Raw genomic sequence first — 18,802 nt, 5'->3', positions numbered from 1 at the left:
TTGCATTAGCACTTTCAGGGAGAGTATAGACACATTTTTTTTGTAGTGTAAGATAAACAAAAAAAGATTTCAGGAGCTAAATGTACTCATTTTTCATACTTTTTTCAGTCATTGCCTTTCCCTGACTCTGAAGTGAGTAGAAATGAACATCTCTGATTTCTGGTCTTGAAACCAGTTCTGACTAGGGTGGGGAGTAAGTTGGCAGTTTTAGTAACACCAGGGTGCTGTAGTGTAATATAGTTATTATAGACACTATTCTGGTCATCTTTGTGCTTGGATAACCTGTGCATCCCTCTTTTGAGGGTTAGGTAGCCCAGATCGAGGGTTAGGTTTGCATCTCTGTATCTTTAGTGCTTCTGTCTCCTGTAGTGTCTGGAACCCAACCCTGTGAGGCCAAGGCCCTGACGTTTCATTCATGATGCTATATTAGCCTTCCTATACTACTAGCTACTTGACTTTCGTCCCTCGCTGAACATTGTTGGGAACCAGCGTTGTCGCTGATGCCCCCCTCGGTCCATCCCATCTTTTGGATTGAACCTTCTTGAGAAGTCATACCTGTGTGAAATAGGCCGACTTCTCTGTATGACCCTGAACAAAGTACATTAATTGTTTTCTTATGTCTACAACGAGTTGAATATTCAGTCATCTCAAATGTGGACTTCTCCTCTTCTCCTGTCCAGGTAATGGTGAGGTCCTTGTGTTTTGTGGTGGAGTCTGAGGTTCAGCAATATTTGCATAACCAGTCTGGAGTTTTTAAAGTTCTTTAGTATCAGAATTTGAATCACAGAACTACTAGTCAGGTGTTCCTTCCAGAACATCATGCAGTCTCACTTCCACAGGACTGTATTAGAGAAATGAGCAGTATCACAAGGTCGAAATTATGTGGCAAGGCATTTTTTTTCCTTTGCTTATATCAAAATGGTCTCTAGCCGTGGAATATGCACCTATAGAAATTATTTTGGATTTTTATTTTATTTTTTAAAATGTTTATTTATGTATTTTGCGAGAGAGAAAGAGTGCGCCCAAGCAGGAAAGGGGCAGAGAAAGAGGGAGAGAGAGAATCCCAAGCAGGCTCACACTGTCAGCATGGAGCCTGATGTGGGGCTTAATCTCACAAACAGTGACATCATGACCTGGGCCAAAATCAAGAGTCGGATGCTTCACCTACTGAGCCAGCCAGGTGCCCCTAATTTCAGATTTTTAAAAATGGTAGATATGAGTTCTGGTTTTAATTGCCTCCTTGGCAGTAGACTATTTCCACTGGGAAAACCTGAAGTCAATACCCATTTGCTGCATGTATCACCATTTTGGAGCTTGTCAGTATTTTGCACGCTGGAGGAGTTATAGTAGGACCCACATTTCTTATTTCCTTTTGTTCCTTTTCACACAACATCTAGGTCTCCCAACGGGATGGCCATTAAAGACTCTGAAGCATGAATTGAATTTTTACAAATTTTTATTACATCTTTCACTGAGAAGGGAAAAAAATGGAAAGTATAAAAAATAGGTAGTTTTGCCTTGAGTTAAAATTTGGGGGGCCTTAGCCTTATACCACTGCTTCTGGCTATTTTCAATAATCTATAGTAAGACTGATTGGGAAGTGAGCCCTTCTCGGGCACACATGGGGAGTTATTGGAGTGATTAACTAGAGGCATTTTCCTTGGATCTTGTTCTTGGCTCCAGCACTGATTTTATTGGATTCCCTTCCTAAACCACCATCCACTGTGTTGTGAACATACATCAACTTGCTGTAGCTAGGCAGCTGTGAAATGCAGCGTGGTATCTACTCTGCTGAGGAAAAAAAATCATTTTCAAATTTCTTGTTTTATATTCTTATGACTTTTGGACCCAAACATTGTACACTCCCTGGAACTTACAGCTTCTCAGTTTCAGTTGCAGACTTGGGTGATCTCTTTCCTATGCACCCAATTTGTTCTACATTCTGAAGATTATTGAGTGTACTACCGACCGGTCTTTAATATACATCCTTCGAATCCTGTTTTTGCTTGAATAATGCCATCTCTGTCTTCAGCATGTATCAATGACTGGAATAATAAAAGATGTCTGCTTTAAAAATAAGTTATATTCGAAAGGTGCTTGATGCTGTGCATATACTATGAGCTGCCATTTTAAGAACGTGGTACCTTATGTGCACATAAGTGACAATTTGTGAAACTAGATTTATTAGGCTAGGATGGATTATGCTGTGGTAACAAGTTAGCCCTGAAATCCAGTTTAAGACATGCAACAAAGGTTAAGGACGACAAGGGTTTTATGTAATAGTTACACAAAGACTGTTAAGGTTCAGGCAATTCTCCAGGGTAGTTTCTCTCTATGTGATGACTCAGAAAGCCAGGCCATTGGCTTCTTGTAGCACGTCCATTTCAACACATGACTTCCGTAGTTGCTTCTTAAAGGGAAGACAGGCTCTTGAAGGCCACAGTCTGGAAATGACCTGCAGTACTTACACTTAAATTTCATTGCTTAGAACAGGGTTTCTCCACTTTGACTTTTGGCATTTGGGGCTGAATAGTTGTTTGTTGTTGGGGGGCTGTGCTGTGCTTGGTAGGATCCCAGCATCCCTGGGCTCTTCACCCTAGATGCCAATAAGCACTGACTGTGGCTGTGATAACCAAAGGTATCTCCAGACATTATTAAATGTTCCCTGGTGGTTGGGGGAGGTTGGGAAGAAAATTGCTCTTGTTTCAAAACCACTGAACTGGGGCTAGTCCTTTAGCTGTAACTGCGGGACTACTGGGGGGAAAGAGGTCATCTGGTTTTTATAGGAAGGAAGAGAAGCAGGTACAGCTATGCACTGGTAGTCTGTAATACATGAGCTAACAGAAATAGAGAAGTTTCATCCTTTTACTATATATCTAGACATATGTGAAAATGTTGATGTATTTTAATTTTAACCTAAAACGAACAATATTGCACATCCAAAGTAAATTTAACAATTCTTAAGAGCTAATTAAATTGATTAAGCTGTAAAAAGAAGCATTTATAGTGAAAATACATTGAAAGAATTATTAAAAAATTTTTTTTAATGTTTGTTTATTTTTTACATTTTTTTTTAACGTTTATTTATTTTGGAGACAGAGAGAGACAGAGCATGAACGGGGGGGGGGGGGGGCAGAGAGAGAGGGAGACACAGAATCTGAAGCAGGCTCCAGGCTCTGAGCTGTCAGCACAGAGCCCGACGCGGGGTTCAAACTCACCAGCTGTGAGATCATGACCTGAGCCGAAGTCAGACATTTAACGGACTGAGCCACTCAGGCGCCCCCATTGAAAGAATTATTAAAGGAAGTGAAAATTATAAGTATTGTATATGACGATGAGAGGCTTAAAACAAACACTAGCTATGATGTAAATGTGAGTGTTAGAACAAATTAAGGTGGCCATGAAAACTTATCTAGGAGCATATGTTTAATGTTGAAAATAATTTTTTATTAGACTTTGAAATAGTCATTTCTGAAATAGACTAGCTTAATGTATACTTGTCACACATGTTGACTTTGGTAATTTGCTGTATAAATGTGATGCTAAATTGTATGTATTAGTCATGGAATAAACAGTGTTAGTCATGGGGTAATTAGAATGCTTCTAGTCACAGGTATAGAAACCTGGTGGAACTGTCTCCTGGGAGAGAGAGATATAGAAAGAGATATAGAGACAGAGGAGAGAGAGACAGAAAGACAGATACAGATTTATTAGAAGGAGGTTTTGTTGTACAATAACAAAGGTTTTGTGTGTCGTTCATGTTACCTTCTGGTGTGGCTGCGTTCTCTATACCTTCCCGTTCCGGGACCTGGGCTGAAAGGTCTCCTGTCTCCAGCCCCTGTCTCAGTCTTGTGGAAGAAGAAAAAAATAATCATACAACCAGTTTCCGTGTGGCTGTATCATAAATTTCCTCTGCTGGTATTTTATCATTTTAAGCAAGCCACATGGCCAATCCTCCCCCAAAGAGATATTCTGCATGTGACATGACCATAGGAGGACCCAGAGCCTTTTCACAGAGAGGGCAACAGATCACTGTGAACAATAGTAGAATCTACCACAGATATTGAGACGTATCACTGAAGATGGGGGCAGACATCGAATTGGGGGCACATCTGTGACCACCTATGCTTCTTTCTGTTTTAGCTGCATTCTTTCCAACTATTGAAAGTAGGAGGAAGTCTACAGCAGTCCTAGGTATACCTTCCCCCAATTAGCAACAAAAAGCAGAAGGACAGGGCTTAGTTTTGAATAACCTTGAAGGACCAATTTGTGAGAAGGAGTTCTTGCTTTACCGCAAGATGACTGATGGGCCATATCCATGTGTCCGCTCTATGTGGTTGAAAGAAAAGGACTGAGACTTCAACCTTCAAAGTCATATCTTGAGTGAGGAGGTGTGTTTTCCTAAAGGAGGTCAGGGAATGCTGTTGGCAGAAGCAGGTAAAGGTGTTGGGAAGACCGGAAAATACATCCACTGTGTATAGACATGATGTCATCACTGAAGTATAGGCCAGAGTATAAAGAAACAAGATAAAAAATGAATTTTCATCTTTTTCAAACTTCTGCTCCCCTAGTCTCATAGTTACAAAAAATCTACCCTAACCAAGGGGTAAAGGTTGTAGAAGAGCTCCAACATCAGTTGGGGGAAAACATAATTCCCCCGATGCTCCTTATAAATTTTCGAGTAGGGATCCAGAACAATAAAAGCTTCTTACTCCATTAAAGTAATATTGTTAACTGACAAAGAAGATAAACTTGCTTTACTCTTGTTCCCAATTATTACTGATTTTATTTTTGTATAAAACATTTAATGTATTGGTCTTCTTGGGGTATTTGATGTATCACCGGTGTATTACAATTGAGCCATCAATCTTGTCGCTTCATCAACATTAACTGATTCGTTTTCACGACACTGCTGAGGAATCAGCTGTTTCTGCAGAGGTTCAAGGGAGAGTCCTTTGGAGCAATGTGCAAGTTCCTTTTGTGTATCTACAAAAGCTTTATTCACTCTGTTAACGTTTTCATCATTCACAATGTTTATCTTCTTAAGATTAGTGGTAACCGGTTTTGCTTTGTTTTTAGTCTTAACGTTTTTTTGGCTGGCTATGTGAAATACATTTCTGGACCTCTGTCCTCTTAGTTTGCTCTTGGCCATGGTCTTCGATAACCTCGTGCAGCACGTCAAACTCCAAGCGATGTCATCTGCATGCCTACTGATGTTTTTAAGAAACTCTTCCGATGTACTGAGATGCCTTAATGTAAAGAGTTGAAATAAAGATCGATGAACCAAGTTATATAGTATGGCCATTCCTAAACACGCTGGAGATAAAGAGGATCTCAGATTATAGTCATTGACTTTGAAGTGTTCGCAGGTTAGATGTGGAGATGGAAGCATTCACGCGAAGAGATAAGAGCTCAAGGTTCCGTCTGACAAACACCAAAAGGATAGAGACGATGAGCTTTTCACAGCCAGAGCTGTTTCAGTCATTGGCCAAGGTAGCGTAGGAAAATGAGAACCCTGAGTTCACAGGTACAGGCTCCATTGCCAGGGAACGTATCTGTCTAGGCAGGCAGATGGACTGTGGTGGCAGAAGGATGTGGCAACAGGTTCTGAAATTTTAACTTTTCATATTAGGGCATTGGTTCTTGTCCCAGGGTGCTTGGGCCCCCTAGAGAACATTTGGTGACGTCTGGAGATAATTTTAGTTGTCATACCAAAATGGATGGCGGCGCTTCTGGTATCTAGTGGGTAGACACCCCAGATGCACATCCTACAATGCGCTGGACAGCCCTTCACAACAAAGAATGATCCAGCCTAAAATATTCGTAGTGTTAAAGTTGGGACACCTTGCATTAGGAAGTCCTGTGGAGATGAGACAGATCTGGACTAGGGTAAAATGTAAATAAATGAAGAAATGTATGTCAGAGTCTTCATAAAGAATGAACCCAGGGGAGTATGTGCTTGATTGGTTAGAGCCCACAGAAAGATTGTCTTGGATCTGCTTATCTTCATTTCTTGCATTTCAATTTGGAACCATGAGTACCTTTCCTTTCCTTGACAGAATCCTAACAAATCTATTCAAGTTGGAAGGAACCTTAAAAGTAATCTAGATCCTGGGTCAGGAACTCTGATGTCTTCAGTGGCCAGACTGTGTGACTCAGGCAAGGTGTAAAGTCCAAGAGGGGTCCTGTTAGCTTACAGGACTTAAAAGACACAACACCCTAGTAACAATGAGCATACCTACCACTCAGATCTTGGTTTCTTTCTTTCTTTTTTTTTTTTTTTTTTTGTTTATTTTGAGAGACAGAGGGAGAGAGCTTGAGCAAGGGGAAGGGGAGGGAAAGCGAGAATCCCAAGAAAGTTCCACACTGTCAATGCAGAGCCTGAGGCAGGGCTTTGTCCTATGAACCAGGAGATAATGACCTGAGCCAAAATCAAGAGCCAGTAGCTTAATTGACTGAGCCACTTAGACAACCCCAGATCTTGGTGTCTTTTTTCTTTTCTTTTCTTTTTTTAAAATATAATTTTATTGTCAAGTTAGCTAACATATGGTGTATACAGTGTGCTCTTGGCTTCAGGGGTAGAGTCCTGTGATTCATTGTTTACATACAACATCCAGTGCTCATCCCAACAAGTGCCCTCCTCAATGCCCATCACCTATTTCCCCCTCTCCCCCAAGCCCCCATCAATCCTCATTTTGTTCTCTGTATTTAAGAGTCTCTTATGGTTTGCCTCCCTCTGTTTGAAACTTTTTTTTCCCTCCCCTTCCCCCATGGCCTTCTGTTAAGTTTCTCAAGTTCACATATGAGTGAAAACATGTATCTGTCTTTCTCTGACTTACTTATTTCACTCAGCATAATACCCTCCAGTTCCACCACGTTATTACAAATGGCAGGATCTCATTGCCAAGTAATATTCCATTGTGTATATAAACCACATCTTCTTTATCCATTCATCAGTTGATGGGTATTTAGGCTCTTTCTACAACTTGGCTATTGTTGAAAGCGCTGCTATAAAAATTGGGGTACGTGTGCCCCTATGCATCAGCACTCCTGTATCCCTTGGGTAAATTCCTAGCAGTGCTATTGCTGGGTTGTAGGGTAGTTCTATTTTTAATTTTTTGAGGAATCTCCATACTGTTTTCCAGAGCAGCTGCCCCAGTTTGCATTCCCACCAACAGTGCAAGAGGGTTCCTGTTTCTCCACATCCTCACCTACATCTGTTGTTTCCTGAGTTGTTAATGTTAGCCACTCTGACCAGTGGGAGGAGATCTTGGTTTCTAATACTATTCTCCAGTAAAGGGAACCAGGGCCCTTGGAGAACTGGATGATTCTAGGACTGGCACAGGAGATCTAAAACATGAGTCATGAGCATCTTTTAGTATCAGAAAGCAATAAAGTGCTAAAAAAATAAAAAAAAACTATATTGAGGGGGATGTGTCAAAGGAGAACTGTATCCAATTGCAAAAGTTTCATATAGCAAACACAAGAACAATTTGAGCAGTGAAATCAATAAAGTAGTATTGGATTATAATCCAAATTATAAAATAACTATCCATTAGCCCATATTGATATAAATAAATGGCTGAACACATTTGAAAGGTAGAGAAGAGACAAATTTCCCATGCAGAAGAATTCCAAATAATCTATGTAGATATTCCACTTTGGGGACGAGGAACGTAACTAACCACTCTTAAGAGTAGGCTGCACAGAGTTACTTCCCTGTATAGAAAGGAGGAAAAAGTAACTTTACAGTGGAAAAGCCTAACACTACTTCAGCCAGGTGATCAAGTCAATATCAACAGTCATAAATCAGGCCTATTGTATGTACCTTGATATGATTTGATAAAAATGGCACTTTATTCTGTGATCTTCCTCCCCAAAACCCACGACATGAGTCTAGTTATGAGAAACACGTCAGACAAATTCTAATAGATAAGCAGCCTGCAAAATACCTGACCAATACTCCTCAAAACTGTCAAAGTCATCGAAACAAGGAAAAGTCTAAGAAACTGTCACAGCCCACAGGAGCCTAAGGAGACATGATGACTAAATGTAATGTAATACCTGAATGGGATCCTGGAACACAAAAAGGACATTAGGCAACAAGGAAGGAAATTCAAATAAAGTAATGATTTCACTTAATAATGGTCTATCCTTATTGGTTCGTTACTTGTGACAAATGTAGCATGACTGATATAAAACGGTAAGAACAGGGGAAGCGGTGTTCAGGGGATATGTGAGAACTCTGTAGTATCTTGTCAATTTTTCTGTAAATCTACAACTGTTCAAAAAATGAAGTCTATTAGTTTCTAAAAGATTAAAGGAAAAGAGTGGGTCTGTGACCTCCTAGCAAGTGAAGGTCCTGCCTATATAACATTTTGCAGGCTGGAAAAGACAATGGATTTGGCTTGCAGTGAAATGAGGTCCATAGACACCCAATGTGTAATCCCTAGTGTGGTCAACCATGCTTTATTTTGTGGATAATATGCTCTGGTAAGTTTGAAAGGCTTACCAAAGCCACACAACTATCCCATTTCGAGGTCACTTTCGGGGTCGTGTTATTTCCTCTCTAAGCAGCCCCTGCCACGGGCACAATGCTGTGCTGGTGAAAGCAGCAAGCAGTAGTGACCAGAACGGTTCATCTTTGCTCTTCATTGTTAGATGTATGTCACTTCACCAACAATGGAATTTATTACATAAGGAAAACAAAAATAAGGAAACAGATTTCTGAACATAGCTCAGTTATTAGAATAGCAATGTCAACATTTGCCAAACATGAAAAAACATTTTTTTTAACATTTATTCATTTTTTGAGAGACAGAGAGAGACAGTGTGAGCGGGGGAAGGACCGAGAGAGAGAGAGAAAGAGAGAGAGAGGGAATCCAAAGCAGGCTCCAGGATCCGAGCTGTCAGCACAGAGCCCGGAGTGGGGCTCGAACCCATGAACTGTGAGATCATGACCTGAACCGAAGTCAGACGCCCAAAAAACTCAGCCACCCAGGCACCCCATGGCAAACATTTTTTAAGAAACAAAGGAATAACATAGTTCTTTACCTTGTCATGAAGTTCACAGCAACCAAAATTGGTGAATAAAAGGCCTTGTACGTCTTTTTCTCTTTTTTAACATTGGTAATGAAGATAGAATACATGAAAAACATGGAGATTTATAAAAATCTAAAATTATCTGAATGATACAAGATGAAATATTTAAGTAGGAATTAAAATCAGGCTAATTCCTAACTTAGCCAAGCTGTAATTTTCATGACTATGAACATGACAGAACCTGATGATGAAATTAGAAAAATATTGCTATAGTTGAATACTTTGATGTTATTAATGCATATTAGCTGAATTGATATTCTCGTAAATGAGCAACGGGCATGGCATATGAACATGAAATAGATTCTTTGGAAGTGTTATTAATCTTTTAACATGGGAATATTCTACATTAATCATCAAATTGAAAATTGACTATTTTTATTTTGAAAAATGGGTTATACTTTTACAGACTTTCAAAAGTCAATTATTGATTTTATAAAGGCATACTTAATGGAAAGGAAATGCGGTTTTTCTTTCATCATCAAATGAAACCCTTGGAATTTGACAAACTGATCCAAGTTCCCATCTTTTTTCTCATGTGTTAAAAATTGGTACTATTTTTGAACACTTGCTCTGGATTATTTTATTTAATCCCTAATAGGCTCCTCAGAGGAGGAATTATTGTTTTACAACTTTGAAGGTTGTGAACACTGATGGTGACATAGCCACTATGAGGCAAAACTGGGATTTATCATGTACTTACCCTCTATGTTCTACTGGCATAAGTTAGTTTACAAGAATAAAAACTGATCGTGTCTTATCTACTTAAAAGCCTGCATAGGCTTCCCATTCCTGTTAGGAGCAAGACTCAGGGTAGTCTTCTACGAGCTGTTTGCCACCCATCACCTTCATCCAGAGAGAACACATGGCCTTGTTCTATGTTCCCATACAACAGTATCCCTGTATAATAAATTGTTATTTTTATTTTATAGCACTTACCACAAATCTAGTTATATGTTATGTTTGTTTGATTTATCTGTTTAATAGCTTTTATCCCAGAGTCTCAGAACAGAGACCATACGATTTATCATTACCTCCCCAGCATCTAGACCAGTCTCTAGGATATAATAAACACTGAAGAATATTTATGGAAAGAATGAATGGTAAAGTGAAATTTATTTTAAAAGGAGAGCATTACATTTAAGTAGAGCAACCTAGACTCCTACTCCATGTGGGGGACTATTTTATATAGTAAGACTCTTTGTTACTCTTCAAAATGAAACGTCCTTTGATAGAGTCCTAGATGGAATTGTTCTGGACTGAAGATTTTTCTTCATTCAATGATATGAAAGAGGGTCATAAATATATAAAAGTTTACTATACACTTTTGTATTTATTGGCTTCTTCTGGCATTACCACACCAAGAAATATCTAATTGTTTTAATCTTTGACCTTACTATTTTCTGGGGTTTTGTTTTTAGTTGTTTATTTATTTTTGTTATGGGAATTTTATATACCTATATATGTATTTGAAAATTTTGATAAAAGTTCCCATAATAAAAAATTCTCCTAAAAATCACTTTTATTATGGGGAATTTCATATATACACACACATATATATATACACATATATTTGAAATTATATACAAATATGTATTATATATTATATTTTTATATGTATTTATATTTATATATTATTTATATTTTTATGTGTTATTATATATTATATTTACAGTATATACATGATATATACAATATACATTTCATACATTTATATTATGTAGACTTTGAAATATACATATATAATGGAAATATATACATATATATTTTAATATTCCCATAATAAAAAATTAAAGTATAGATACATACACATATTTATGTATCTACATATACACTCACAGAGGAGTAAATTAATCCCTATATACTAATTATCTAGCTTCCACACTTCCTAATATATGACGATTCTTGTTTCATCAGTACCCCCATCCATTCCCACTTCTAGATTGTTTGGAAGCAATTCCCAGACATATCATCTCATAATACATATTTCAGTATGTATCTCTCTCTATAAGAAAAGGACTCTTCAGTATGATGCAACCATACCATTATCACAAAAATATATTTCATTTATAACCCTGACAACTTTCATTTATACATATTTCATTTATATCATCACAAAATATGGTTTCATTTATATCATCAAATACCTTGTTGGTGTTCATCTTTCCCCAGTTGTCTTATAGAATTTAAAAATTATTTTTCATTTTATTTGAGTTGGGTTCTAAATAAGATCCATATGTTGCAATTGGTTGGTATCTCTTTTAAACTATAAGACTTCTTTCTATCTCTTTTATCTTTTTGAGTATTATGTAGAGTCAAATCAATCATCCTCACCTTAGAAAAAAATAGTTTACCCCATAATATTTAATCCAAAGTTAATTCCATGTATGGATTGACCCTGAAGAATTGTTGGTCCTCTTAAGTAACTATAACTCCTAGTTGTTACCTGTGGCATTTTAATGATTTAGACATCAGATAAAATGATACTTAACCAAAATCCATATAGCCTGGCATCAGGCACTTGTAGGAAGGATGGAGGGAACCGAATTTTGTGAAGAAGAGAAAAGGTTCCCCTCCAATAAGTTGAATAAATCTTTTCAACCAGCTTCTTGTTTTTGGTTATTCCATGCCTGATAGGAAAGACTAAAGAAAAATGTGGATTACCCAAAGGGAGAATCTTGACTGTTTCTTAGAATGTCAGAAGTTGATAGGATTTTTAATGTTTTCTCTACTACTGGCTGAGACTGTGAATGGGTGATGAAATAACTTGCAAAACGCAGGCATAAATCTATCCAGCCCAAGAAGCTCACTGAAGGGCAAGATATAATCATTCTGAAAATCTCCTCCTCTGAGAACTGCATGAGTTTATTGATCGAGAGAAGGCAGAGTAAAACAAATATTTTCAAGAATATTTTCAAAAGATTTCATGTTATGGCGATTTTGAATATTGTGTGTTGGCTTTGTCTGGATAGCTGACATCTCTCTTTTTCATAAAGGCTTGTGTTTGGCATGGTTTGTGCTAACCGATTCCCTTGTCACACCCATCCGTTTGCATGTACAGGACTTTTCATCTTCAGATATCCCAAGGATTCCCTTTACTCATTCTGGTTCCACAGTGCACTGCCCTTGATAAACAGAATCTGCTCCTGACCTACTATGAGTAGCTTTTCCAGTAGCGAGCAGCAAAAGGATGATGCTTACCTAAAAGCTATCGTTTCCAAGACAGTTACTTAGGGTTACAGCTGTGGCTTTGAAACTAAGCCAAGGGATGTTTCCTACATAAAAATTAAATGCTGAGCAATGAGCAGTGAGTTCTAGTTGATTGTTCTCATACTTTCTAATCTTCCATTATGTTCTAAGTCAGTGGTTCTCAAATCTGGCTCTATATTGGAAACTCTGATACCCAGGCCCAATCCAGAACAGTTAAATCAGACAGACTCTTTGGTGCAAGACACTCAAGCATCGCTGCTTCATCCTGGTGTAAGTTTAACAAGGAGTTTTTTGCAGCCAGATTTGAGCATGTTTGTTCTAGATAGTGTATGCAATGGCAAACCTTGCTCAGATGATGGCCTTGCTCACAGGCAACTATGTTCTGGTGTGAAAAAGGAGAACAAGCATAAACATATGTATAAGAGGAACTCAGTGCCAACAGCAAGAACAGAAATAGAAGAAAAGGATAAAGAGGTACAAAGGCGGGGGGCACTTCAGAAAAAGTTGTCAGGGAAGCTCTCTTGGAGGAGGTGAGAACTGAACAGAAACTTGAATGAGTTTATTATGCTTAAGAGAAGAGGGACAGAGAAAGAAAAGATACTTCTTTAAAGATGGATCATAATATGTAAACATCCATTGTCTTTATTTTTCTTAGGAAGTTAAGTCCCAGAGCTTAGAAATTTCCATAGCTTAATTTTATTGGACACTTACCTTATGGCAAGCACTGGGGATGCAGGTGAGTAAAGCACGAGTAACTAAATCCAGTGCTGCACAAATTAACACATTTCATATACTATAACCTAGAGGTAATGATGGGAAGGAGCTCTTGACCCATCAGTGGGTTTCAGTCTCCCTTTAACATATTCCCAGGACTAGTCACTCAGCTTGTTTTCTGTTTGCCACTACTTTCCACCTTAATATTTTTTGCCTTTCATATTTAAAAAGATAATTTTCAGCGAAAGAACTGACATACTGATATTTGGGTAAAATTGATCAATTGGATAACCTAGTATTAGAACACTTATTTATCTTTTATTGCGAACTCTGCTACATACTACAGTGATTCAAAATGAATAAGATGTAGTTAGTTCCTTGGATGAAAAAAATGAATAAGATGTAGTTAGTTCCTTGGATGAAATTTTTTAATGTTTATTTTTATTTTTGAGACACAGAGACAGAGGGCAAGCAGGGAAGGGGTACAAAGAGAGACAGACAGGCAGACAGACACACAGAATCAGAAGCAGGTGCCAGGCTCCAAGCTATCAGCACAGAGCCTGACACGGGGCTCAAACCCACAAACTGTGAGATCATTACCTGAGCTGAAGTCAGACACTCAATGAACTGAGCCGCCCAGGCACCCCTGGATGAATATTTTTTTTAAGTTTATTAATTTTCAGAGAGGTAGAGAGAGTGCAGGAGCGGTAGAGAGAGAGGGAGAGAGAAAGAATCCCAAGCAGAGTCTGCACTGTCAACGCAGAGCCCGACTCAGGACCTGAACTCGTGAACCGCGAGATCATGACCTGAGCCGAAACCAAGAGTTGGATGCCTGCCGACTGAGCCACCCAGTGGCTCCCCAGTTCCTTGGATAAATTTAAGGAAAGTAGGTAAAACAAGAATATGATCAATCACGATGCAGAATTCTATGTGGTATAATAAAGTATGGAAACGGTGTGGGTGAGTAGAGGAGGAAATGCAGAACTTAAAATCTTGTAGTTGATAAACCTTGTTGTGAGATCTCGGGTACTTCAGGGAGCTAGTGCTGGCCCCATTCATACTGATTCTACAAGATGGTGTAACCGAGATGGAGTGGCTCTTAATGAACCTCACTATGTAGGTGAGAAGTTAGGTCAATAGCTGATTACTTAACAACATCTTGGGCAGGCTTATCTTTAACAATAGGTGTATTCATTCTGATTTTCCTTCTACATGGTCTTTCCTTTTTGCTGCACTTTTCCTTCGCTTCAGAAGCAATTCTGGGTGATTTTTAATGATTTGTTAACACCCCAAGGTAACATTCTGTGTTTGGCTTTTACAGAAACAATCAATAGGACTTAGAGAAATAAACACAGATGAAAACACAAGCTGGATAATAATAGTGATTTCACAACACCTTTTCCCTCTGGGAGTTTGAAGCATCTTGTAAAATACAAAGTTACTGAGGATTCCCAGTGGGAAGGTGACAAAAATCATAGCCTCCATTTAGACAGGGAGTTTTCCCTGAGAATCTCTGTGGAAAAGAAAAGTGAGGTGATATGATCATTTTATAGCTACCCTAAAAATATCCTTGAGGGAAGAGTCTTCTTGTGATAAACTACATTTTCTACACAATGACTATTGGTTATGGACATATTCATTATTTATTATAACAATTGCAAACATTTAATAAATATTTGCTATTATTCTTATCACTCAGCATTTAGTTAAGTGATAAACCTCCAGATTGGATATTAACCATACATACCAAAAGGTTTACCCATCTTACTAGGAATAATTCTGCATTTAATATTTGATTCGATTCTTATGTGAATTGATTTTACCTTACCAAACTGACTAGAAGAGTGATATGGGCAGGGAGCTTTATCCTAATACTCAGCTTGGTCTTAAGAATCCGGTACTTTTTCTCTTTTTTTTTTCACCTTTATTGGGGCATAATGACACCCAGGAATTGTATAAGTGTTTATGGTGTACAACTGAATGTTGTGGTATCTGTATACATTATGAAATATCACCACAGTCAAACTAATCAACATATCCATCACCTCATATAGTTAGCATTTTCTTTTTTTTTTCTTTAGCTTTCTTTTTGTGTTTCTTTTAAGGGCAAACACTTAGATTTACCCTCTTAGCACATTTCAGGTATAACAATAGTATTGTTAATTGTAGTCACCATGTTGTACGATACATCTCCAGAATTCATTCCTCTTGCATAATTGAAACTTGGTACCCTTTGATCAACGTTGGTAGTTTTTCCCCTTCCTTCCTTCCCCTGGAAATCACCATTCTACTCTTTGCTTTTATGAGTTCAACTGGTTTAGATTCTGCATATAAGATCATGTAGTTTTTGTCTTTCTGTATCTGGCTTATTTCATTTAACATAGTGTTCTTCAGGTTCATCCATGCTGTAAATGGCAGGATTCCCTTCTTTTTTATGGCTGAAAAATATTCCATTGTATTACCACATTTTCTTTAAACACTTATCTGTCTGTGGACATGTAAGCTGTTTCCATATGTTGGCTGCTATGATTAATGCTGCAGTAGACATGGGAGTGCAGATATGATTTTGAAACCCAGATTTTATTTCCTTTGGATCTGTACCCAGAAATGGAATTGCTGGATCATATGGTGGTTTTATTTTTACTTTTCTGAGAAGCTTCCATACCGTTTTCCATGGTGGCCGCACCAGTGCAAATTCCTACCAGCTGTGCATGAGGGTTCCCTTTTTTTAATATCCTTACCAATACTTGTTATCTTTTGTCCTTTACAAAATTAAAAAAAAAATTTTTTATGTTTATTTATTCTTGAGACAGAGACAGAGCGTGAACAGGGGAGGGGCAGAGAGAGAGGGAGACACAGAATCTGAAACAGGCTCCAGGCTCTGAGCTGTCAGCACAGAGCCCGATGAGGGGCTCGAACCCACGAACTGTGAGATCATGACCTGAGCTGAAGTCGGACGCTTAACCGGCTGAGCCACCCAGGTGCCCCTAAAAATTTTTTTTAATGTTTATTTATTTTTGAGAGAGAGAGAGAGAGAGAGAGAGAGAGAAAGAGAGAGAGAGAGAGAAAGTACAAGTGGGGGAGGGACAGAGAGAGAGACACACACAGAATCTGAAGCAGGCTCCAGGCTCTGAGCTGTCAGCACAGAGCCCAAGCTGGGGCTTGAACCCACAGGACATGAGATCATGACCTGAGCCGAAGTTGGATGCTCAACTGACTGAGCCACCCAGGCACCCCTATCTTTTTGTCTTTTTGATAATAGCCATTCTAATAGGTGTGAGGTGATATCTCACTGTGGTTTTGACTTGCATGTCTCTGACAATTACTGATATTGAGTGCCTTTCCATGCACTTTTGGCCATTTGAACTCTTTTGAGAAATGTCTGTTTAGGTCACTTGCCTACTTTTTAATTAGCATATTGGCATTTTTTTTTTAATTTTTTAACGTTTTATTTATTTTTGAGACAGAGAGAGACAGAGCATGAACGGGGGAGGGGCAGAGAGAGAGGGAGACACAGAATCGGAAGCAGGCTCCAGGCTCTGAGCCATCAGCCCAGAGCCTGATGCGGGGCTCGAACTCACGGACTGTGAGATCGTGACCTGAGCTGAAGTCGGACGCTTAACCGACTGAGCCACCCAGGCGCCCCTTCGCATTTTTTTAAATTGAGTTCTCTGACTCATATATTTTGTATGTATTATTTTATATATAGTTGCAAATATTTTCTCTCATTCCATATGTCATCTTTTTCATTTTGTTGTTTCCTTTGCTGTGAAGAAGCTTTTTAGTTTGATGTAATCCCACTTGTTTATTTTTGCTTTCATTGTCTGTAGTTTTGGTATCATAACCATAGTATGGTTGCCAAGACTAATATCAAGAAGCTTTTCCCGTATGTTTTCTTCTAGTAGTTTTATAATTTCATGTCTTACCTGTAATCCTTTAATTTGTTTTGAGTTGATTTTTGTATATGATGTGCAATAAAGGTCCAATTTAATTCTGCATATACATATCCAGTTTTCCAAACACCATTTATTGAAGAGACTGTCCTTTCCCTACTGTGTGTCCTTGGAACCCTTGTTGACCGTAAATGTGTGGATTTATTTCTGGGCTTTCTGTTGTGTTCTATTAATCTATATGTTTGTTTTTATGCCAGTACCATACTGTTTTGGTTCTTGTAGCTTTGTGATATATTTTGAAATCAGGGAGTATGATGTTTCCAGCTTTGTTCTTCTTATTCAAGATTGCTTTGGCTATTTCTAAAGAATGCCATCGGGATTTTGATAGGGGTTACATTGAATCTGTAGATAATTTTGTATAGTATGGACTTTTAAACAAATTAATTCTTCTTATACATGAGCACATTTATGTATGTCTTTTTAAATGTCCTCCATAAATGTCTTATAATTTTATGTATACAAATCCTTCACCTCTCTGGTTAGGTTTATTCTTAAGTATTTCATTATTTTTGTTGCAGTTGCAAATGGAATTGTTTCCTTAATTTCTTTTTTTGGATAGCTGATTGTTAGTGTGTAGAAATATTACCAATTTTTGAGGGTTTAGTTCATATCCTGCAAGATTCTGAATTCATTCATTAGTTTTAACAGGTTTTTTGTTGTTGTTTAGTATTTAGGCTTTTCTATATTTAAGATCATATCTACCACAAACAGGTAATTTTACTCTTTTGTTGACTTGGATGCCTTTTATTTATTTTTCTTGTCTAATTGGTCTGGGTAGGACTTCCAGAATTATGTTGAATAGAAATAGTGAGAGTGGATATCCTTGTCTTGTACCAAATATTAGAGAAAAGACTTTCAGTTTTCCCCATTGATTATGATATTATCTGTGGGCTTTTGGTATGTAGCTTTTATTGTGTTGAGTGAAGTTCCATCTATACCTATTTTGAGAGATTTTTATCATGAATGGATGTTAAATTTTGTCAAATGCATTTTATGCTTCTACTGAGATGATCATGTGGTTTTCATCTTTCATTTCATTAATGTGGTGTATCACATTAATTGATTTGCATATGTTGAATCCTCCTTATATCCTAGGGATATATCCCACTTGGTCATGCTGTATAATCCCTTTATTTATTTATTTATTTATTTATTTATTTATTTATTTATTATTTTTTAAATGGTTATTTATTTATTTGAGAGAGTGTGTGAGCAGAGGAGGGGCAGAGAAAGAGGAAAGAGATGTGGGGCTCAGTCTTATCATGGCAAGATCACAACCTGAGCTGATATCAAGAGTGGGATGCTTAACTGACTGAGCCACCCAGGTGTCCCTGGTATATAATCCTTTTAATGTAATGTTGAATTTGGTTTGCTAGTATTTCATTGAAGATTTTTGCATCTATTTTCATTAGGGACATTGGACTGTAGTTTTCTTCTTTTGTGGTTTCTTTGGCTTTGGTATCAGGGTGATGCTGGCTTTATAAAATAAGTTTGGAAGCGTTCCCTCTTCTTTCTTTTTTGGAGGAAGCATCTAAGAAAGATTAATATTCTTTGGTACAATTCACTGGTGAAGACTTCTGGTCCTAGGTTTTTCTTTGTTGAGAGGCTTTTGATTATTGATTAAATCTCCTTATTTGTTACTGGTGTGTTAATGCTTTCAAGTTTTCCTTAATTCTGTCTTGGTAGGTTGTATGTTTCTAGGGATGTATCCATTTCTACTAGGTTATCCATACTGTTGGCATATTATTATAATAGTCCCTTTTGATCCTTTTTATTTCTGAGGTATCTGTTGTAATGTCTCCCCTTTAATTTGTCATTTCATTTAG

The 18,802-nt window shown here is 37.8% G+C and overlaps 1 protein-coding gene and 1 long non-coding RNA gene across 5 annotated transcripts in view; one reads left to right on the top strand and one right to left on the bottom strand.

Annotated features, from left to right (window-relative positions):
* The window catches only part of LOC125921730 (uncharacterized), a 284,908-nt gene that overhangs the window by 116,337 nt on the left and 149,769 nt on the right, over positions 1-18,802 (top strand). The window lies entirely within an intron of this gene.
* On the bottom strand, positions 4,768-5,407 carry LOC125921726 (ribosomal biogenesis factor-like). The gene has a single exon (XM_049629318.1). It carries the CDS (start codon positions 5,390-5,392, stop codon positions 4,850-4,852), a length of 543 nt encoding a protein of 180 aa, XP_049485275.1. The 5' UTR covers positions 5,393-5,407; the 3' UTR covers positions 4,768-4,849.

Source organism: Panthera uncia, chromosome C2 (genome assembly GCF_023721935.1).
Source record: "Panthera uncia isolate 11264 chromosome C2, Puncia_PCG_1.0, whole genome shotgun sequence".
NCBI classification, from domain to species: Eukaryota; Metazoa; Chordata; class Mammalia; order Carnivora; family Felidae; genus Panthera; species Panthera uncia.
This window is presented reverse-complemented; position numbering and strand designations above follow the sequence as displayed.